The sequence below is a fragment of the Sylvia atricapilla genome, chromosome 11 (assembly GCF_009819655.1).
Source record: "Sylvia atricapilla isolate bSylAtr1 chromosome 11, bSylAtr1.pri, whole genome shotgun sequence".
Taxonomy (NCBI): domain Eukaryota; kingdom Metazoa; phylum Chordata; class Aves; order Passeriformes; family Sylviidae; genus Sylvia; species Sylvia atricapilla.
The window spans coordinates 13,124,240-13,148,650 of record NC_089150.1 but is presented as its reverse complement, the minus strand read 5'-3'; the positions used below and the strand labels follow the sequence as shown (position 1 = coordinate 13,148,650).

The 24,411-nt window shown below is 36.4% G+C and overlaps 1 protein-coding gene and 1 long non-coding RNA gene across 3 annotated transcripts in view; both read right to left on the bottom strand.

Moving 5' to 3' along the window:
* ERC2 (ELKS/RAB6-interacting/CAST family member 2) overlaps positions 1–24,411 on the bottom strand; it is a 420,204-nt gene that overhangs the window by 329,415 nt on the left and 66,378 nt on the right. For both annotated transcript variants that reach the window (XM_066326741.1, XM_066326740.1), the window contains exon 4: positions 7,025–7,099. In XM_066326741.1, coding sequence (XP_066182838.1) covers positions 7,025–7,099 — 75 coding nt within the window. The remainder of the gene's footprint in view (positions 1–7,024; positions 7,100–24,411) is intronic.
* Positions 20,113–20,947, bottom strand: LOC136365979 (uncharacterized). Its single transcript, XR_010744447.1, has 3 exons — positions 20,819–20,947; positions 20,493–20,583; positions 20,113–20,314 (listed from the first exon to the last, which is right to left on the bottom strand). It is a non-coding gene; the product is annotated as an uncharacterized lncRNA (long non-coding RNA).

Here is a 24,411-nt window from a genome sequence, read left to right as displayed (position 1 = left end):
ATTTAGCACTTTTTACTGAGTCCCAAGATAAACAGAACCACAACCACTAAAAATTTCTACATCCCAGCCAAGGCTGCCAAGTGTGCCAGCACTGCACTGGAAAACAGTGAAGTTTTCTTGTTATTTCCAGTCATTTGGAAATTGGCTAAGTCCCTTTGTGAGAGTTAGAAAGATTACAAAAGTGATTACACGAACTTGTCACCATTTTCTGTTTGAAAGAACATTGAAGAATTACTCGTTAGGAAATCTGTTCAACAACATAAAGGATCAACTGCCCATAAAATAGTAGAGAATGGATGAAGTTCTTGTTCCATTGAGATCAATATTAAATAAAGTTTAAAAATTTAAAACACACAAAACAAACCAACCTGATTCACTAAGACCAGGTTATTAAGTTAGAAAGCTAATTTGGGAGAAATAAACACAAACTGAATTGATCCTTTAACAAGGACGAGCTAAGCTTGAATCACTGCAACTTTGTTTCTGTTGCTTTATTTAGATTGCCTAAAAACAAGCAAAAAAACCAACTCCTGTAATAACTTCTTTCATAACAAAGCTAGGCAAATATAGCAATTTAAGACACAAGAGAGTCTGGATGAAGCCCCAAAAACCATCTGAATTCCTGGTACTGAAGTGAAAAAGAATTTCAGATAATTTTTGAAGATCATTGCTATAAATCCATATAGAATGAAAGCTAAGAACTAAGCAACGTCATTTAGATGGCCCATTGTCATTCCTCTAACATTTTTACTTTTATCTTTATAGTCAGCAATAAATCTCAAACTGAGAGAAGTTTTCTTTTATTTTCTTGTTCCAACAAAAATTAATTTTACAATTATTATCAATTCTGAAATAGGGAAGTAAAATATTGAGATGGAATGAAAAAAAGGGAAGAATTCTCATTGAATCTTATCATTTAAAGAAGTTGCACAAGAGACAAAATACTGCAAGAAAAGATACAGAAATAATTAAAAGCTCTCAAGACTTAAACACAACACAAAAATAATTGTAGATCTCACAGACACTATAATCAATTCAGCTTGCTCCATTACACTTCATTTCAGAAATATTTTCCCCCTATTTTTGAAGATAAAAGCAAAACCTAAGCTTCACTACACTTTGGAATGATTTTGCAATGAAATATATTAATAGCTACATTACTTGTTATGACATGACATCTGGGAATAGTCTTCATCAAATCTCTCCAGCTAAGTCTATAAGAGTCTGCCTTTTTGTACTGCCTTTCTATTTTACGTGTTTGCAAATATAATATGGCAGTACCAATTTTTAGTACAGCCTGCTACACTCTTTAGAAGGTTTATACATCACAGAAAAACATTTAAGCCTTATGAGAAATTCTAAAATAACTCATGGAAGCATTTTCTGTACTTCTGCTTCATCATGAAATTGAAATCTCTACAGAAAAGTTTATTTTTAATCAATCTCTGCATACTGAGACTAGAGATGTGTAAAAGCTATTTTCCTATGTCTTGAAAAATTGTCACTAAGTTTCACATTAACTTTCTATTGAAACAGAAGTCAGATAATAAACCAATTTTGTGAAAGTCAAAGGTACTGTTCCCTGTTGCATGCTGGCTTGCCCAGAAAACCTTACAGGTTGTTTTCCTGCCTGGACAACTGCTGAAAAGTGAGGAAACTTGTAGGTCAAAAATAATACAGAGAGCCCAGAGCTCCCAGTGGGTACTGCCACAAGGGAGCTGGGCTGACTCACAGGATGCATAGAAAGGTAGCATTGCATTTGCCAAAAGTTTTGACACATTCCCATAAAAAACTTCTGATTCAGCTGAATCAGCATTTTCCCACAGAAAATTTCAACTGGAAAACTTTCAACCAGCCTTGCTGGGGCACAGGGTCTGGCAAGCTTTCAGAAACTGAAATGGGAACAGATGCAATACTTCCTTCAAACCTCTAAGATTTATCCCCATTAGCAACATTCTGAAAAGCTACATGGGTCTGTGCTGAATCACAACACTGCAATAATACTAAGGAAGCAGCTTAGTATTAACTAATAAACATCTTCTGAGTTCTAAAACAATACAGCATTTGTTCAGATTTTTTCAGTTTTTTCTCTCTGTTAAAAGACATAAGATTACGTAGCAAGATTTGTGACAGAGATCAGGGCATTTGCCCTAATCTATCTCCTCCTTCCAGCAGTAACCAGTACTTCTTCCTTATCTCCTTCATTAGAATATTGTTGCAGATATCCTGTGAGAGTTTAGGGCTATTCAGGTTTCTGCTGGCTGGACCTAGCAGAAATCCACCTCTTTGGAATGTGAAAAAAAATTAGTATGTGTCTTGATGCTGAAGAAAACAATATTTCACAATGAAAAAAGACTAACTAAAAGATTCATGTTTCATGAATCTTATCAGTTCTTACAAGAGTCCTACAGTACATTTCCTGAAAACTGGGGGGCAGGAAAAGGCAAAAAATTTGTAAATAGCCACAGAATCACAGAATATTTTGAATTGGAAGGGACCCACAGGATCATCAGGTCCAACCCTCTATAACAGAGCATTCCATGCTTAGTCTGAAAGAAGTAAGGAAATACTAAGGAAATAAAACTCATCATTTGAGATACATGATAAATTTAAATTATGTCTGCAAAAATTTTGCTTGTAGGGCATTCAACAAGCAATCAGAAGGAAATATTTGAAACTTCACATTTAATAAAGCTTTAATTTAAACACTCTTATATACACAAGCTGTAAACAGACCACACCCAACCACCCTTACTGTATGAATTTTTACCGTGTCAATTTAATGCAGATATTTCAGGTTTATCACTGAAGATAAGGAAAGTGAAAGTTCATGCAATCTTTACAATAGAGTATGTTGCACTGCAAACACACATCCACACTTCTCTAGAACCAAACCCATACCTGAAATATCACAGCTGGATCAATATATAAAGATGGTTCTTTCTGTAAGTAAGGTAAACGACAAATATTTTCATTTACTTTACAGCTGGCATTTATAAAGACTTTATAGTTGTAGGACTCCCCATATTTTCAATATTCTATCCTTAAGTTGAGTTCTAGGCTGTATCTGTAGGCAATTTCTGATTTTCTCTCAAGTAATATCACTGTTTTAGTGATGAGAGAATTAGGCCATAGCAACATGTAATGGCTGGGTTGGAAGCAGCATTTAAAGATCATTAATCCAACTCCATGCCATGGGCAAGGACATCTTCCACTATCCCAGGTTGCTTCAAGCCCCATTCAACCTGGTCAGAAACACCTTCAGGGAAGGGACATCCACAGCTTCCTCAGGCAACCCGTGCCAGGGCCTCACCACACTCATCATAAAATTATTTTTCTTCATATGTCCAATCTAAATTTATCCTATTTCAGTTTAAAACAGATGTTCCTCGTCCTTTCACAACAGACCCTAGTGAAAAGTCTGTCCCCATCTTTCTTGTATGCCTCCTTTCAATACCAAAAAGCTACAAGGCCATTGAGGAGCCTTCTCTTCTCCAGGCTGAGCAGCCCCAGTTCTGCCAGCCTCTCTGCACAGGACAGCTGCTCCAGCCCTCTGATCATTGCTGTGGCTCTCCTCTGGACTTGCTCCAACAGGTCCATGTCATTTTTGTCCTGTGGAGCCCAGAACAGAAGGCAGCTCTGCAGATGGGGCCTCATAAGAGATGAACAAATTTTGACCCAATTCATGTGCACAGGAGTACTTATCATAAAATCAAGTGAAAAGTGTGTTTCCTTTTAATCTTTTTTATTTTACTAATAAGTATTAATCAACATTGAATATCACTGATATTCAGAATATGTTCAAAGATACCAGACATCTGGCATTTGCAAACACACAATATGCAAGGAAGCATGAATAGGTGCAATTGGCAATTAAAGGAAAGGATTTCTATGAATCAGTTTTATTTTATACTTTAAGAGACAAGATTTAGGCATGATGGAAAATAATGCAGTTTAATCACATATATCCACAGTCATAAAGTCAAAACTAGACTAGTTTGAGGGAACAGTAAGAGCATGTGCGAGAGGGAAGCATCCTGCCCTCCCTTACTTTTGCAACTGTGCTTTCCATAAAAAAGGGCTTCTGGTGAATAAGGTCATTTGCAGAAAAGAGAACCGAGTAAAAAGTGTAGTGAGAAACAATAGAGGAAAAGACATGGGACATCTGGAAGCAAATGTGTCCATGAAGCAAAACCAGAAAGTTAGGAAAGAATGGCCTGTACAATGCATCTGAGAAGACAATAGATATCTGGAAAGGAATGAACAAAGCAAGAAAAACAGGAGTCAAGGTATAGGATGTGAATTTTCCATCTTTCTTTGTTTGCCCTTTTTTTTATTTTGCATGAATATACAGGAGATAAACACTGAGCAACAAGACAGCAGTTATGCAGAAAATGCAGCTGCTGTAAGAATAAGCAACTGCTTGTAAAGCCTTAGAGAGAAATTAAGACGATGACAGGACAGGACATGTAGTGCAGAAGATGTCAAGGACAAATAAAACACAAGACAGAATGGTAGGAGAAATGGGTATACATGATTGGATGAAAGGGAATACAGACTGCAAAAAGGGACAGAAAGAATTCAGCAGTGGCAAGGGACAGAAGAAAACCACAGGGAGAAGAGACGTATTTATGAAGGAGGGAAATCTGCATCCTGGCAGAGTATGGGGGAGCCATGGAAGGCCCTCAGACAAAAGCTGAAGTGGTGAGGGGCTGGAAGGGTCTGGGTCTGGTGAAGAGAAATGTAAGCTACTTGCAGCCTTTGCATGGGGGAGTGGATGGCCTGAGACTGCCATATTACAGCTAATCCTCTCCCTCCTTCTACCCTCAACACTGTAGGGAAACAATTCCTTCAATGCTTCATCATTCAAAACAAATGTTCTGTATCTTTTTCAAAACAAATGCTGTCTGGATTAAGACAATTTAAATTTACTTGAAAACACTCCAAATCTGGAACTTGTAATGAAAACTGCTGTTTAATCATGTGGATTTCAACATCTTACATTTCTCCCTTTTTCTCTTCAATATTAGGCCTACTTTAGACAGGAGCAATCCCAAAGGGGTATGTGTTCACAGTGACACAAAGAACTGGGTACCTCAGAGGCAAAAAAGCAGCTTTGCATCAGTACTCCATCAACAGGACTACAGCCTCACTGGCAACAAATGAAAGCCCTTACTATAAAGATCTGATTTTTAAAAAGTGAAACATTGCACCATGCCCACCCCTCCTGGGAATCAAACAGAAAACACTTCAGTGTCTGCAGGGACAGACATTGTCAGGAGCAACTACAGTCATCACATGTGTCATTCATGCATCCTGTTCTTCTCAAAGACTTTTGGTACAGGAAGAGGAACTGAAACTTAATTTCAACAATGTCCTTTATATTGTTATATAACCCACATAAAAGAGTATACATTATTCTAACACATTGCTTTTCTATCCCAGAACTTTTAAATGTATAATTCTTAATATTAACTTCCCAGCCACTATCTTACTTTCCCATTTACTTAGGATAATGAGCTATGCAAAAACATAGACTTCTGAACTAATGTTGAAACTAAATACACATCCAAAAATGGAATTTTGCATTCAATGTACCTTCTTTGTTACTCACATAATCCAAACTAATTATTATCTATTAAAAGACAGATATTGTATTTATAAAGTCCTGATGTTGTTTTAATTGTGTATTTACCACAATGCTCAGACATGCTGAACTCATTTGCTCATAACAGAAGTCACTGGCAAAAATGAGGCCTTTAATTTGCACTTCCTTTTAAGACTGAAAGGAAAGACCATCATTAATGAATTTCAGGCAGCACGGCCAACTCACAAATTATCTCAAGTCTCATGGAATTCCTCTTAAAGATGAACATTCCAGACTCATAAAGTTATGCAAAAATATCAGTTTTCGCTTTTTAAATTACTATTTTTATTCTTTGTTGTTGTGGAGGGAAAGACCACAACACCTTAGTAATATTATATATCAAAAAGAGTAAACTATAGTCAGGACTAAGAGCTGTTTCATCACACCTTGTCATACATGCTGATGCAACTAATATTTTCCTTAGGCTGGCTGTAAAATTATGGCCTAATAACAACCAACAGAAAAACTGGTTTTAAAGTTTGAGGAGGAAAACATTTTACATTTCTCAGTTTATTCCACATACTTTCCATCTCCTAAAGCATGCACATACACAAACCCCCTAGTCTTTTAAAAAGCAGTATTCTGTTTCATTATTCAGCGATGCTACATTTGATTTTTTTAATCTAGAAAACAGATCAGGAGAAACAAATACTAATTATTCCTAGCTACATAACAAAATGAATTGACAATGTAAAGGAAGCATTCAATAACTAAAGAGTATAAGTCACAAATCAATGCCTGGCAGGCAGCTGAGTGTCACAGCTCCGTGTTCACTCCTCCTCAGTAGGACGGGCAAGCGAACCAGAGGGCAAAAGTGGGAAAACCCATTGTTTGAGATAAAGCTGGTGTAATATGTAAAGCAAAGCTGTGCATGCAAGCAAAGCAATATATGACATTCATGCACTACTTCCCCATGGGCAGGTAGATGCCTGACTGTTTTCAGGAGAGCAGGGCTTCATTAGGTACAAGAGTTATTTAGGAAGACAAATGCCATGACTCTGAATGTCCTCCCTTCCATTTGCAGAGGCTGAGCATGACATGAGGGTATGGATTATCCCTCTGGTGAATTTGGGTCAGCTGTCCCCACTGTGCTCCCTCCCAGCCTCTTCTTTACCCCTACCCGACCTGCAGGGTGGGAGCAGAGGGAGAAACTGGGAAAGCTTTGACTCTGTGTAAGCCCTGTTGGACAACAGCTAAAACATCAGCATGTTATCAACACTGTTTCCAGTCTGACATTCAAAACACAGCACCAGACAGGCTGCTACAGGGAAATTAAATCCATCCCAGCCATACCCAGTACACAACTTCACGCAGTAAAAACAAAATACAGGGAAACATGCAAAGGGAAAAAATATATAAAAATACAGGGAAACATACCTTCATTTCAATGACTGTTTGCAGAGCCTTCGTCTTTGCTGGCTCAGGCTGAAGTTGGGTTCTTCTGTGCAATTCCTGTGGAGGGACACGATAGAAATAAGCGTGACGACTCATCTTTCCATTATTTTAATCACTCACATGAACTAATTGCAACAAAATAAAAGTCTCATGACAAGAAGGAGGTAACTCAAAGTGCTACAGGTGCTTCCCTGGCTGTAACCCCTCTGCCATCACTGCGCTCCCTATCTTGTGTTACAGTCAACTCTGACAGCACATGCGCTATTTCTGAAACCTCTTATCAATAATTAACGTCAAGCGTGACAACCCAGCAAGGAATTTCTTAGTCTAGATCCAGTGCTGCTGCTGCTGCTTAAACACCAAAACTTCATTCAATTGTGTTACTAATTCAAACACTGGTAAGAGTTAAATCTTTTACTGCAGTTTCTTCTTAATTTTTCCTCTAATGTCTTAAATAAGCAATTTAAACACATTATATTCAAATTTGACATTTTAAGGATAATAATTATGTAGTGGGCTGACGCAGCACGCTCTACAGAAGCATTTACATTTCAGTTTTCACTTTTTCATACTGTTTTTTGTGGCTCTTAATCCACAGGCAAAAGAAAAATGGATTGCATTAGTTAAGACAACGTTAACAGTACCAATACATACTGGTCTTTATAAAACCAATAATTTTTAAAAACCCACAAGAAGACAGCAGCATTCAGTTTCATGAAACCAGAGTTGTATCTTGATATGACATATCCCAACAAAAAACTCACATAGCTACCAGGAAAAAAATGTTGCAAATGACAAAACACTTTCATTTGAGAATTTGGTGATGCTTATTCCCTTCCCATAAATCATCTGAGATGTTTATTTATAAATAAACCTTAAACAGGACAGATACAGTCCCATTTCTACTCCTTTGGAGTCCTTCTGCTCTAAAGGACAGGAGTGCCATCCTAAATATCTTTATCTCCCAGTTCTCTCTACTGCAGTGCTCCACGCAGACTCCTGAACTAACCTTGCAGCCATGAAAAAGATATTTATGCTTGAGACCAAGGAGCCAAGGTCGTTCACCTAGGTCTTGCCTACCTTACAACCCACAAGTTTAAAAGTCATAATTTTATGTCTCACAAACCATCAACCAGTTTCTCCTTCTGTGTAGCAACATATTGCTTATCCATCACTGTGAGAAACAACTATTCTCAAAGACTAAGTAGTAGAACTAATTTACTGTATGTTATTAAACTAAAGTCTACTGCTAATAAACATCTTTATAAAATAGATATCAAAAATATGCAGCCCAATGTATTAAGATAACTGAGACACATTAGTATACCTAATGCTACATCTGAACATTTTGTTATTAAATATATCGCATGTGTATATATACATATATTTAAACTACCACCAACAGATTTTGCTTTTACGCATTTTTCAAATGCTTTGGAATTTATTAAATTCTTTCTGCATTTATGAAATTGTATCTCTGATTAGACCTTACCCCTTGGGTTTTTTATTTTAAACACTACTCTCCATACTATAAAAAGAAAGATCTTTGCAAATCACCTATGCAAGGAATCCCTCAATCACCACCAGCTGTTTGTCTTAGATGAAATAAGTACCTTCACTGCACAAATGTTTTAAAAAGTAAGAGTATGTAATGAATTTGTCATACAGTTACACAAAAGAATAGTTGGCCAGTCATAGTGGTGATAGTGATCAGATCAGCAAAAATTACAGCTAATTCTAAGACCAGACTTTGTTCCCCAAGGCCATATAAACTGAGCTGGAATATAAACAGGATTCCACACATTGCCCAGGGAGACAAACCAGAGTTTCCATCCCCTTAGCCAAAGATGTATAGACTGCCAAAGATGCGTATTCTGAGATGTCTATCATAGCATGAAGCCTTGCCTCATAATGCTTTTCCTGTTTGCTTTATGAATCAATCTGATGCTGGCTGACTTAAAAGCTTTTCTTCTCTATCCCTGATGGTAAAGTGAAGCAGACTTTAGGATTCTGGAGAAGATCAGAAAATTACTCCCACTTTATTATTCTGTGTGGGTTTTCTTCCAGTCAGATTCAAATGTTTGGAGACTCCCACAAGGCTCAGTTCTTGAATTTATGTTGTTCTATGTATGTGCTTTTTCTTTTGTGGTACCTGATTCAGGGGTATGTTTCTGGGGCACTAATTTAAGGATATACTTTATGTGCATGATACCTTACCCTGATTATTTTACTGCCTGAGGTCATCTGGAGGCTTTCAAATTTGCCTGAAGAGGTAAGCAAGAGACATTCTAGAGATTTCAGAAAGTCCTCATACCCTAAGGAAACCAGATTTTTATCCATTACATCATTTCTGGAATGATGTGTGTTTCTTGTTTTCAATTTCTTTTAATAAAAAGCCCAGAGAGACAAATAAGAAAATGTGGGGGGAAAAATTCAAAAACTTACCACGGGTAGTTTCATTTAACCTAAACTGTATTGAAGGGAATTCTTGATTCTTATATCCATAAAAAAACTACTGTGTCATCATCTCTGCAACAATCAAAGCCTATACTAAAAATCTCTCAGAGATGAAATCATTTATAAATTTAGATTTTCTTTACATCCCTCTATATGATACCTGCAAATAGTAGTAATTCTGAGTAACCACTTAGCACATGCAAATTAGTGATAATGCCATGTAACCAAATGCCCACACCTCATATTTCCTGATGATGCTTAGTTGTCAAAGTGATTAACACACCGACACAAAACTGGCAGGTAATCAGATCTACTTCACATTAAATTTACTTTAATAGTCTTTGCTTTTAGATTAAAATGCCAAACTCAGCCACTGCCTTCTCCTTCCACAATACTAGGTTAGCATGTTGTATTGGCCTCAGAAGTAACTTTAGCACACAATCTTACCACTAACTTAAACACCAAAATTATCCAAAGACAGATAGTATTTATAATCTTAAAATACTGGTGGAAGATGAATTCTACCCCTTTGTTTCCAAATTGATAGCAAGGTATTGCAAGATTTTGTTATTGCTATTGTTATTGTTCACTGGTGCTGAAAATCTCCACTACATAGCATAATCTGGACATAATATTAACACCTAATACTAATCACCCAAATAAAACTATGGTTTTATCCCAACTTCATTAAAAGACACTTCACCCCTTGGCTGAAGGAAAGTCAGGGTGCTGCAAACTGATCCTTCTTTACTCTGTTTCTGAAGTATTTTATCAAGGCACCCAAGACATCAGCAAATGTTCTCATTTGATGATACCAACACTGTCAATGTAGTTCAAGGTTTTACCTTTATTTACACAAAACTGCCTAAAATAATGACACAAAGTGTTAGAAAGGAAATGTTCAGAAAAATAAGCAGTTTAGAGATGGTGTAAAACAGTGAGTGTTTGCATTGGAAGAAGAAAGAAAAATTATTAAAGGAGCAGTTTAAAAACTGGCATGATAAACCATTGTATCAGTAAATGGAGCTTTTTTGCCTTCCTAGACAAAATGCACAAATCTGCAAATCACAGCAGGCAATGCCATAGGAGCTGCTAGTTCTCTCAAACACCTCAAAGCACATTGGTTTCATTCTCCTGGAAAATAAAGCCTAGGTAGTTCTCCTACAGGATCAGCTTGTCCGAACTTTAAAATTTAGATCAGTAGTATTGTGATATTTTGATCAATCATATAAGTAAAAGCACAGCACTAACCTAAAGTGTCTTAACAGTAGTGTTTCTTTAGCCAAAAATACCATTAGGAACACTGATCAAATTCAATTTAACTAGAATACTAGAGAAATGCAACATACAGGAATTAATTCATTCTTAACATACAGACTTATCTGCTGTTCTCTAGCTCTTCACAGCTATCCTCAGCCAAAATAGTCTCACTGTAATTTAAATGAAAGTAGATTTAAGAAATTCTTCTCAAACTCTTTATCTTTCTGGAAACCATAAACTGACAACACAAAATTCCCATGTCTGTCTCCAGTGTGTAGGAATAATGAGCTGTGCTATTGGAAAGAATACTAAAAATCACGTTACCATGAATTTTCTTTAAAAACTTCACCATTATAGGTATTAGAACTCTGGGAGAACCTGTTAAAGAAATTTTGTCAAATTCCAACAAGTTTTAGAGCTTGAAGAAATGAATATGTGCATATAAAGACATGAAACGAAAAATCAGAGGAAATAGGAAGAGCTGACAGCTACAAAAGTTCTGCCGAGATTTTGTTTGTAAATTAGGTGTATTTAAATTTCTTAAGTTCTGAGACTTAAACAAAATACTCAGATGCATGCCTAATTCTCTCTCCATTTGTCATTTTAAATAAAAAGACATATATTTTGGTGAACATGAAAGAAATTGCATTAATCAGGGATCACCACCAGACTACAAAACAAAGACCAAGAGTCCATCACAATGGACAAGTCCAGCAATAATCTCAGTGGCCTCCTGAACAAGAGTACTACTCTTGAACAATGAGTCTAACACCATCCCATGGCCTACATTACGAAACTTGGAGAGGTACAGAAGAGTGTGAGGGAGAAAGGAGTTTTTACACCAGTTGAAAGCCACCATAAAGAATCACAAGCCAAAGTACTTCTTTGCAATGATCAGACTTCCATTTATTCCTGAACTCATGCCTATAGGAGGGGCTTCTGAAGTTTTACTAACGTACCTAAAAACAGACTATGAGGAAAAATAATCTGAGCATTAAGAAAATCAGCTTTTCTTTGACCTGTATGTCAAAAACACTTTAAGCAACCATGAGCGTTGTCATACTGGAAGTTTGTCCTCTGGCAAGAGATGATATACAAAAACTTTCAAGTGAAAATACGATTTGTATATGGAGCTTGAAATGCATGTGGGACAATTTAGTTTGTAATTGTAGGCACACAGAGTGTTTCCTGAAAAGAGCTACTGAAACTCCACTTTTACCAGAATTCTTGAAAATTTATTTCTTTTCTTTGGAGAAGGAATAAAAGTTCTAGGGGATCATTTCTGTTTTGCACAGTACCATTAATCTCTTTTCCTCAAACCAAAATTACTTCCCCAAATTTAGGAAAAGGGAAGAGCTACTGCTTCACATGGGTTTTCAGAAGAAGAAATTGACGATAAACAGTTTTCTCATTTTCTTCAAGAATGCATACCAAACACTTGAGTGTCTCCGTAAAGGAAGGCCATATATTTGCTTCCAAGGATAGTCAATTAGAACCAGAAAACAGACGTTCCAACTGCTGCTTACACTTCTGCAAAGCAAATATACTCTAGAAACACCTTTGGTAAAAAACTCTCTCTTTTCAGTGCATATAAAGCTTTAAAACTGCATGGAAAAAATCCATTTCTTTTTTAAGATCAATGTTTAAATAGTCATTTATTAGTAACTCAGGTGCACTAAAAAGAGTCACTTAATTTGCAGTAGGACACATAAATGAAACATTGTTGGGAGTTATAAACCAGGATTTTTAGCTATTTGGTTTTGGGTGTAGGAATCTTTCTTTAGAAGACTATCTATTATTATTAAAATCACATCTTCATATTCTTAAAATGCAAAATCCTTACTGTAACAAACCCCTTATGTAATCCATAGTGTTTAAAAAATCTTTATCCAACAAATCCATTATTTAAAGATTTATTTCCACTACTTTCCTCCCATTTAGAAGCCTGAGCACACAAAGAACTTTTAAATAAAGCTGGAAAAGAAAGAAATATCCCATCAGTTTTAGAATAAGTGTAACACTAACCGTGGAGTAATAATGGAATTCCACCTTAGGGTGTAACTAAGAATAGACTTCCCTTGCTCCTGCCATCAAAAGTAGACAGGCAGCGCTTAAAAGGGTAAAGTCACAGCAAAGATTACCAAATACAATCCCAAGATCCAGAACACACAGTAGAAATGCTGCCATGTGCCAGCTCCACTCTTCATAAATAATAAAAAACCAAAACCATATAAACATACACAGTACTGCGAAATAGGATTTTACCAGCAGTGTGCTTGTGGTATTTCTATAGGCTAGCTCATCTAAACAGAGGAAAGCAGTTTTCACGTAGTTCTTCCCATACTCATACAGCTAATCTCCTGATAGTTTCCTCAAACAAGCTGAAACCTAAGAGTTCTGTCCTAGAAAAACAAAAAGACGAAGGGTGATATCCTGCTTAGTGCTCTCCCCACCTCCCAACCTATGCACATACCCAGCAATACTGGTTTAATTTCTGCTCTGCACCAGTGCTCCTCCTCAGCCTGACTGCAGATGCAAAAACAATTTCAATTATTAAATTAAGAACTTAGTTCTCAAATGGCAGCAAAATAGCCCTGCCAAAACCAGTCGCAGTTGACAATGTGAAGCCAGAAGTACTACATATTTCACACACTTGCTGCACAGAGCTCTTAAGGTTACTGAAAAATGTGTTAGCTGGTGTTAACATGCACAGAACTTCAAACATGCTGTTCACTTTCCTGGTAGAAATCCTTTTATAAACTTTATATTGATAAAACATCAATCACTGTAAAAACCGGAGCCAACCCAAGGGAGTGCTGGCCCACGCCCATTTCGCAGTAATACTTCAAATTGATGAGCACAGAACTTGTTAATTTTGAAAAGCATGGTTTTATCTACTAATGTCCACACTTATTAAAGGATGTACATGTTACTATCTTTTTGTTATTAAAATTAACATAGTTATAATAATGTTATATTATACTTATTAAATTATAAAACTAATTATTTTGTTACTAAAATTTATCTGTTTTGTTATTATCTTTTCTAACCTATATTTCCATGTCTCTTTTTCCTTCACGTGAACTTGGTGAAATCACTAGCTAAAATAATTGACGGGTTTGATTTACAGTTTCCTAATTCTCCAAAAAGTGCTTTTCTAAATATGGGTGGGGTTTACTTACACATATTTAAAATTACTGCTGGATTGAGCTACTTAGCATTTAAACTCAGTCAGGAAAGCCAGCAAACAGCAGAGTTAATAAGACTTCAAATATATAAGTGTGTTATTGGGTCTGTAGTATAGCAAGTTTTTTAAAAATGCAAATAAACTTTTGTGACAATATTTGTGGCGTCCGCCAGGGGCCCATACTGAGATCAACACCTCAGTCAATGGGATTGAGCACAGCCTCAGCAAGCTTGCAGATGACACCAGGCTGAGCAATGCTGTTGGCATTACTGAGGGAAGGGATGGCTGAGAGGGACAGTGACAAGCTGCAGGAATATGTCCCAGGGAACCTTCACAGGCAAGGTCCTGCACCTGGCTGGGGGCAATGCCCAGTATCAGAACAGGCTGGGTGATGGATGAGTGCATTGAGAGCAGAGCTGCAGAAAAGGACTTGGAGATACTCGTAGATGAAAAAGGTATTATTTTGTAACAAAGATTATAATTATCATATCATCATGTAACAGAATGTCAAAGCTCTCAGTTAACAAAATTATCTCCCCTAGTATTCAGGGAAATGTCATCCCGACATTCCCAATCTATATAGCTGCTAGATTATGCAAATGTATGGCAGAGAGGGACATGAGAGCAGTAACTACATGGACAATTTTTCACACAATTTGAGTGATAGGCATGCTTTGGCAGGTGGGCATTTCAGTTTGGTTTGTTTTTTAAAAAAAAGTATAAATAGCATGCTTTTTTAACCTTAAGCTAAAATATTATGCTTGGCAAAAGAACTCACCACACTACAATCTCACTAAAAAAAGAAAAGAAGAAAATAGCTTGCATTGACTTCAATGCAATAAAAAAAAAGTTTGGATCTGCTGGAAACTGAATTTAAGGCACCCACCAATTCAATGCAGCTTTGCCTATCAGTTGAGATTTTCCAACCAAGTCAGTCTTTCTCAAGAGATAAGAGGTAGGAGGTAGTGTCTAAACATTTGAGAATGCAGAACACTTATTTCCCTCTGAAATCACAGGAACACATTAAAATCAGAAAAAAAGAGTTGATTGTATATGAGAGTATTGGAGTGAAGCAAACAACACCAATGGCCTCTACAACAGTCTTGCTGCACAGACTGTGTCATACCACAACTACAGAAAAGAACTGTTCAAGTCACATAGGAAACAACCTGCACAGGTAGTTAATTGAATATTTATCATTCTATGAAGTTTGCCAAGAGTCTGTTAAAGTGAAGCTCAACATCAGATCACAATAATTAAAAAAAAAAAGGAATAAAATCCACTTAGCACCTGCTCCATTGCCTGGGAAACTAGATTGTTGCTTGGTAACTCAAATCCATCTGTTCAAATTTCCTCTTTCAGTCTTCCATTTTTATCAGAACAGTAAGATCAGGGGAAATAAATAAATAAATAGAACACAACATATTTTATCACTGCATGAAAGATACAGCAGATCCTTATCTGTTTTTAAATTACAGCAGAGTGAAAAGTGTCTGATGCTGTCTATTAGAAACTACAACAATTCCTATTGCAGATAAATTTTTTTAAGAATGGGAAAAGAAATTAATTTTATTCCTTTTCCTTATCTCAGGGCAATGCATGGAGCAAGACACACACAGTCCTCACACAGTTCTGACTGCATCTTTCCTGTATCTATATGCTGACATGAATACCTATAGGCCATGGGCTGAGGGACAGTTTAAAAACTACTTCCTTGTGCATCTGTACCCAAAATAAATGCTGAATGCACAGATACTATAAATATATCTAAACACTTCGTTTTCTCCAGAAATGTAAATCAAAAGAATCTCAACTGAAATTACTGCTGTTATCTGTAGTAATTAAAAACATTACCTAAAGGAGAATTTTTTTGAAAATTTGCAGATCCATGTCATGATGTTTGCATAGGGTAAGACTGGAAAACTGGCAAATGGAAAAACACTGCATTTGACATAGGATACTACATTCTGTACAGAAGACTCCATGCTACAAACAAAGGTGGCAGCAATAACCAACCACAATTATCTATGCTTTCCATGTTTTACATGTTTTTAGACACTAAACATACCTCAGCATAGGTATGGAGTTTGGTTTGTTTTGATAACTTTTGGAGTCAATATTGCAGAAGGCCTGAATATAGCAGGTACAGTTTCAACAAATAAAAGTGACTTAATAAACTGAGGAAAAAATTACATGCTATGTATTATCTGATTTCTATCTCTTTTCCAACTCAAAACCTTGCAATTACTGCTATCGTAAACATCTTTCATCATTTTTGTTTCAAAAGAGAGGCAGAGTCAGCCCAAGGCTTTTCAGAGTAATACTTCGTTTCAGGAGAACTGTATGAAGATGAAGGTTTCATGCTTTCTTCTCTTAGCCAGACTATCCTTCTTCAGAAGAAGATTCTCTCTTTTATGTGGAGCATAGGACAATGTAATGCTCATGACCAGCCCAGAGGTACTGCAGGGACTTCAATTCCTACCCCAGAAGAAGCTTTCTCTTCTTTACCATTTCTCCTTTCCCTTGTACACTGAAATTAGAGCTTAACTTAGTCTAAGCCAAGTATGGGAAGCATAGACAAGATGCCATCAACCTTTTCAAGCTCTGGTTCATACACTGAAGAATATGAAGAAAAAGCAGAAGGATTACAGCAGTCAAAAGTTTCAACTTAAGTATTTTAAACTTCCAGAATAAAAAAATTCCTCTTCCCTTGCAGGATTTGCACATATTGATCAGCAGCATTATTAAGTAGACATCTACATGGCCCTTTACGTACCTGTATACATTTCATACAATGTTAAGTACATATATCAAAATATCAGTTGCTACTCCACAAAACGGGCATTTTTAATCATCAAAGTTGCAAACTTCCCACTGTATGTAGGAAACCAGAACAATTTATTCAGCCCACAGCCTCTTCCTTTCTGCTCACTGGACAGTTATGCCAGGCTGCACATCACCATCATTTTAATGAAAAACTTGCAACTCATCACTAATCATAAGACCAAATGCACATCCATTTTATTTGTAGAAATACAGACATTTCCCATCCTGTAACTAAGTCATTCCAACAGCATTTGATCATCCATTAAATCTACTTCTCATTTTAAAGTGGGAAAGAAGGTCAGAACACACATTCAATGTTTCAAGCAGAGCTACCTCAGCCACCCAGTCTAATGACTGCACAGCACCAGCAGTCCCACTCAAGAAGTCTTTCTTCATGAGGACAAGTGAAAGACAACTCATGGACACCTTATGTGCCAGAAGTAATCAGGATCCACAGTTTTAGGAATCCACAGTGGTGCCTCCTTCCAGGATCAGGAAAACACATGCAACACTCCCCTTCAGCTGAACAGCCTTGAGCAGCACAGGGATACACTGCACTGCTCCCCAGGGGAGTATTAATGGCAATATATCCCTTTTATTTATACAAGTCGGATGAACAAGTCTAACTCATTACTTATGAAATTACTTCTGAACGAGATAAATTATTTTGATGACATTTTGATTCAATTAGCTTGTGATCCCCATGACAGACAAAAGTCAGTTATATCACTGGTGAGCAGAGATACCTAGAAACAGAATTCTCAACATGCTAAAAGACTCTTTTTAAAGTAATTTCAGTCAATAAGCCACTTCTTCATGGTGTGTCTTACACAAAACAGGTTCTGTACTACAGCTACAAGCTAAAATTCCACTTCACAACACTTTTTGCACCTCACAAATGCCAAAAATATAAAATACCAGCAATGTAAATGAGAAAGGATATACAATAATATAAGAAAAATTACCAATAAGAGTGTTGTTTTACTTCCCCATTTTAACTACATGAAAAAGATTGGTTTATACAATTGTGTAACTACCTTCAGTTTGACAAGGAAATTTGCAACAGCACAGACTGGCAGAAGAATCCAGTGTTACTATGGAGATTTGATTTGTAGACTTTCACTTAAAAAGAACAATTCTCTTTGGAAAACACAATAGGTTGCTAAAGAATCCTTAACCATAATAAGAAAAGCAAACCTGAAAAATTCTTGATCTCTATTTAGCACTTAATAAACACGTTAACACTTCACAGTCTATACACTGTTGACAAAATTAGCATAATGAAAACTTGTAGGTAAGTGTATACCACATGAATTCCTTTCAGAAAATTCTGTGACCTAAAACACAGAATAGAAAACAGAGAAAACTTTAGTCTGTGCGCTGACACATGGATTGTGATATGCACAAAGGAGAACCAACCTTTTTCTGACTTTTACTTACAAGTAAGTTTCAAAAACCATCTCACGGACATATTAATAATGTAGCTCTGAAATAGCTGAGCAAGAAGTGCTAAATAAGTGAAAAGTACAAAATTTTACTCAATAATTCCTTGCCAAGTCTTCATCTTAAAGACTAGTGTATTTCAGGGGATGAAATAATTTTATTTCACCATTTAGTCTTAAGCCCAGTTATTAGAACATAAATACTAATGCTGCTAACTCCCTTATTACCAAGTTAACAGAAAACTTCTATGCACTGAGGCTGCAATGAGCTATTGCCCCTCACTTAAATACATTTATGGTTTATCCATCCATCAATTCTTGCGCTTTTCTTCTGATACTTCTGTAAGGAGTTAGGCATCTTTAATGCTGACACTTCTCTTTAGGGATTCTGTAACTCATACTGACTATTCTTTTCTTTCTGCTCTCCCTTCACACTATAGAGCAACAACTCTTAACCTCAACACCACCTGAAACGTGGTATTTGATTTCACACTTATTTCCTATTTTGTTCTTAAAGTTTTTATAGGCTTAGACAAGGTCAGTCCTAACAATTCTTTCAAATGTGGCAGTGTATTTTCTATGCCTTCCAAAACATACCTGTGAGGAATTTGATCCAGGCCTTCAGTAAATCACTAGGGAACTTTAATCTGTCACTGGTTTAAGCACACAGGACACAGTGAACACACAGTGCCACATCTTCTGCCTAGATATAAATGCCATTCTTATGCATTGCATAGTTTTAATTTGCTGCTTAAGCTACATCTAGAAGCTCGCATCAAGTACAGAATGCACCCAATCTTCACCAAATGACAAAAAAAATCTGCTAAGTTACCCAGTAAGTCTATGAATTGGCAAATTTTCCTTTCCTATATTTCCTTTAAATATAGCAGTCGGCTAATAATAACCATTACCCAAGCCCTACTGACATCAGAAAACAAAGCTTATAAACACAGACATTTTGGCACAAGATAATTCAAAACAGAGTTCCAAATAGTTTAAGGGTTAAAAACTGTAAGAGGTAGGTTAACTGTACAGAGAAGAGAGAAACCGTGTGGAATAAGAACTGAAACCTAGAGAGTATAAAAAGTTAGCTGGTGGAAAATTGCCAACTACATAACTCTGTTGACATATTACAGAAACAATTTATTTCATAGTTTACTTACTGCATTACTTCTTGGTTAAATACTATCTGGTTATTTACAGCTCTCTGTGGACTCTCACAATAGAGTCAGGCAGATTTTGTAGGCCCCTATGTCTTACCACACAGCCTCCATTTTCAAAATCACTTCTTCACATACCGTGCCAATTGATGGACTTATCCCACAAACGTCAAGAATTCTTGGCATCAGCTCCTACCTAACAGCAATATCTTCAGGAACAGGTCCATAGTCAGTACCTCAGCATGCTACAGGCTCCCTTTACAGGCATTACTCATTTTCTGTTTGGATATTGCTCTGTGCCTTTTTTCAGAAGACTGGATTTCAGAGCTGAATTTTGGCTCTCAGCAGGTCTCTGTGAACCAAAGGTTTGAGTCTTTCCTTATTTACATCAGCACAAGAGTCATTCTAGTCAGTGATATCACTGCAGCAAAGTCATTGAAGATTAAATCATGTGCAAGTCTGTTAAGAAGAACCATGAATATAAGAATCTTACCATATTTAGAGGCAACAAAAAAGGAAATGGATGTAACATTTTCATTTAGTAGCAAACATGCCAACAATAAAGCCTCATTCTACGTTAGATCTCTTATTTGCACTTGTCTCTTTCACTGCTCAAGTCCTCCACATCCCATATCTCTGTAAACACAGTTTTGGAAATGTATTATTCTATGAAAAACCTAATGCCAAAGTTTCTTTGCAGTTGCAATAAAAACATACTAAAAAATAACTACATTTTATATACTTTTATTGTGAGTTCTTCATCTTATTGCATCTGAATGACAGCATTTTCTTTAGAAGAGTTTACAACATAAGGACATTTCTATAGAAAAATTGAGTGCAATATAATCCTTCTTTTCGCAGGCAGCTTCTGATCCTCTTATTATTCATGTTTTCTGTGAGGAAAACGATGGTACACAGGGTGCGCTCATCACAGGGTGATCTAAGAGAAAGAATGGTACAATGATGGTTTAATTTATTTTACAGAGTAATTAGGTAAAATGATTGTGATTCTGTGCTACATTTCATTAATATCTATCATGTAGCATTTTAAGAAGGAGCTACTATATAGGCGTCATATCAAATGGGCAGAATTACAGGCCAAGGAACTGCATCATTACCTGCCTCAATTTAGTCTTTCAAGTTGGGATCATCAATTTCTTTTTCTGATCTTCCTCTTATGCAATGGATTTTCTACCAGATGTTAAGAATCTGCAAGACAGGAAAAGGGAAAAAGAACCCTAAATTGATCTGTAGTTCATATCATTATCCAACCCCTTAAAACAAATGTAGAACAAGAAATTAAAATATAATGATAAAGTAAATTTAATTGAAAAATTACAAAACAAAAATATTCCCAGATACATGCACAAATTGTTAGCTGTGTGATCACAAACATAAATATGAGCGTGACTGACAAATAATTCATTCACTGGAGCAAACTTACCACAGAAAGGCTGGTAGGACTTCTGTGATTCACCAGGAAGAATGGGCCACCCTGAGGGCCCCCCTTTAGTTCTTCTGCTACACCCTGATGTTCTCCCCATCTGCAGATGTATGCATACAGAACAATCCCTATATACAGAACAAGCACCATTTTATGGGGTTCTTTTGAATTAATAAATGACTGGTTCACAAAATGAGAAATGGTCAAGTTAATGATGGTTTTCTTGCTCAAGAACCAGATGTGAATATGGTTCAAAATTTCACTTGTTGGTTCTCTTTCCTATCTATAGGAAGAGGAACTGAGTCTCAATACCTTTCTCTCTTTTCTTGAGCATTTTACTGCTATTTCTATTTCAAATTCTATTCAAATTTCTATTAGAATAGCTTTTTAAAACAGTTCTTGGAAATTCAACTCAATTATCACAGCTTATCTGGTTGTAAACTATTAGTTTGCAATTATTTATTCACAATAAACAACAGAGGTTAAAATTAAAGAATTTTTGCCACATTGCTGTTTTGCTTATGCATTTCTCAGGGGGCTGACTGTTGTGTTGGTTTGGGATGGGGGTTTTTTTCAATAATTAAGATTCAAATTGATTATTTTTACCTTAGATTACACAACAGCCTTACTCATGAGGTAGGTCTTTCCTGATGGTCATATGGGTTTCCCATACTTGCACACCAAATATTCTAGGCAGTGTTTAAACATGGTCATGCTCAATTTCCAACATATAAATACAGATGTTTATACCCATATTTGGCAGTTAATCATTATTTACCTATACCAATCTCAATTGTGAAAGTTAACTTTATCAGCAGATACCAGGTGAAGAAAAAGCAGACTCTGGATTTCTATTATTAGATTAGCTCTATAAGGTCATTAAATATGGATTGAGGTGACAGTAGACCAGAACTTTCAAGCCTGAATGAGAAGAGACCTTGCCTCAGGGTAAGACCTAAAGAACACAGGAAGAACTACTCAGACACAGCAGCAATAGCTGGACAGCGGGCAAATTATTTTCCAGGTAACACAATGTATACAATTAACCTCATGGGCATCTCTCACTATTCAAAGACCCGTGACTTCAGATTCTGAGAAACTCAAATCTAAACCATTCAATATCTGAATATTCTCATGGCTGGAAGGTGGGATATCTCAAAAGCCTCTCAGAGAGTTAACTGTAATTTTTAAGTATAGGTACTCCGAATAAAATATTTACATGAAAACTTTCTTGCAACAGTGGAAGGAACTGCAGGTGTCCATCACTTCCTTTCTGCACCTGTTCAGAACTGCTTCTAATACTGCCAGCACAAAGTGTTTGCTCAAAGTTGAAATACATCTGAATTACAGAACATTCTTTGTCTTCCTCTTGGAACTCAGTTTAATGAGGATGTTCAGAGCGTGTTCTGCCCTTCCATTCTTGAGCAGCTCAGCTCAGTACACTTGTACTGACTACCTTCATTAGGGCTGGACATCCTCAAATATTCACTTGGGAAGTGGAAGATTGCCATGAATGCAGAGCTTCTGTCAAACTGCTGGAAACCTACTGAGTTTTCTTTCCACTAATTCTGAAAAAAATCCGAAGGTTCTACGGAAAAAGCATTTACCATTTCAGTAGAGTCGGAGAACAGTAGAAGTCTCATGGTATATTGGAGTATCACAAAGAAAACTCTCTTCAGTTTTTGCAGATTGTAAGAGTTTTGCACATTGTTTACGCACAAATGCTGAATTTCCACATGAATACATAAAAAGCTCACTGGGCTTCAAAGGTCTAGGCCCTAAACGCATTTTATGTGATCTGTATTTTCTAAAATTTATTTCTCAAATTTTGCTCAGTGTCCCTCGACTATAAAGATATTAAGATCATATCCTATTAAGTTCCAAATACCCTAAAATACCAGCAGAGCCAAAGGAGTCAAGCAAAATCTGGAACAGGTACATCTCACTTCTACTTCTCAGACCACTTCTCTGGCAATATTACATGAAAACAAAGCATCTTGAATATTCTAAGTTAAGAAATAAGATTTTGTCAAGACTTTAAGTAAAACCATAAAAACAGCATTGTTCAAAGGGTTTGCCTTCATGAGAAAAAAAACTGCTGAGATTTTAATGCCAGTAATTTCCAACAGAAAACATTTAACAGAAAGAAGTCTGGGCACTGCTCAGGTTACAAGTGAATATATTTTATACTTAAGCTTTTGCATTACCGTAACACATTATCTCATATAATTAGATTTTTCCAAAACCTCTACAAAATGAAATTCCCACATGCTCTGGATTTTTGTTTAGGCAATAAACATGGTGTGCATAAACTAAACAAAGCATTGTAGCAATAGGAATTACGAAAGAGCAACACTACAGCCTAATGGCCTATAGAAATAGTTCTGTAAAACCATCATTATCTCTAGCACAATATGTCTTAAACATATTACAGACTTTTAGTTTTGATCTTAATATCAAAAAGAAAGGGCAGAGATGAAAAAGCCCATCCAATATATAAACCCAAAATATTCTCAGAACTCCCTACCTCCAAAGCTATTCTTCTGCTGCTATGATAACGTACACACAGTCTAAAAGTTAGTGAAGAACTTGTATTTTTCACATGCCACCCACCAAGCTGCAGTATAAGAATTTTCTCAGTTACCTTCTGATATTTTTGCCTTTCCTGTTTTCTTGCTATTAAGCAATGAACAGATGGCCCACTAAAAAATAAATAAATAAATCACAGCCCATACTGTAACAGTCCATGAGCTACTAAAAAAAGTTAAAAATCACCCTTTAATTCAGTGCTATTTTATCTTAACACTGAAAGCAAGACAGACTTTCTTTCACTAAAAAGTCAAACAATTGCTTGCTCATTTAAGCCCAACTGAGAACACAAACAAGACTTGATTTCTCAGTGCATTAAATTAGACAAGATTAACAGATTCATATATAAGCACACTACATTTTGGCTTAGCTGTTATGGTACAACGACATCTAAAACAGCTTCTGACATGTGCTTTCAAGACAAAGCAATATATTGCTTCCAGTTATCACCTGTAGTGTTGACAATTATGAAAAATTAATGACACCTCATTATTTTCACTCCTTCCTCCACGATCAATCATTAAGTCAGTTCCTTTTCAAGAAATCCCCAACCAGTCCCTGAAAAATCCCAAAGAACTTTGTTCTTTACAGGTCATTTCCTGCTTTTTTATCTTGCTGGTTTCCAGGTTAGGTGAGACTCTGTCTCTGAGTGTGACAACATCTAAAATCTCATGTCCTTCAGGAACTTGCCAGCAACAAGAAATACAAGTGTAATGAAATAATGACTTCCAGTTCTGTCATCACGTTGAACAATCCCAACACAAATTACTTTGTTCAGGTACCAGAGTGCATAAATCTTCTCGTAATAAACTGTTTAACACAGCTGAGAATACGATGAAAACTTTAAAAGATATTTCCTTTTCCTAGCAAGCTTTTGATAGGCTGTTCACTCAAGAAAGCATTGGAAAAACTATTTCCTGAAGTACATCTCCACAACTGCCAGGTGTTCTGTAAGAGGCTACACAATTACAACACGTTCTGTGTATGTATCACCTCTCCTTCAC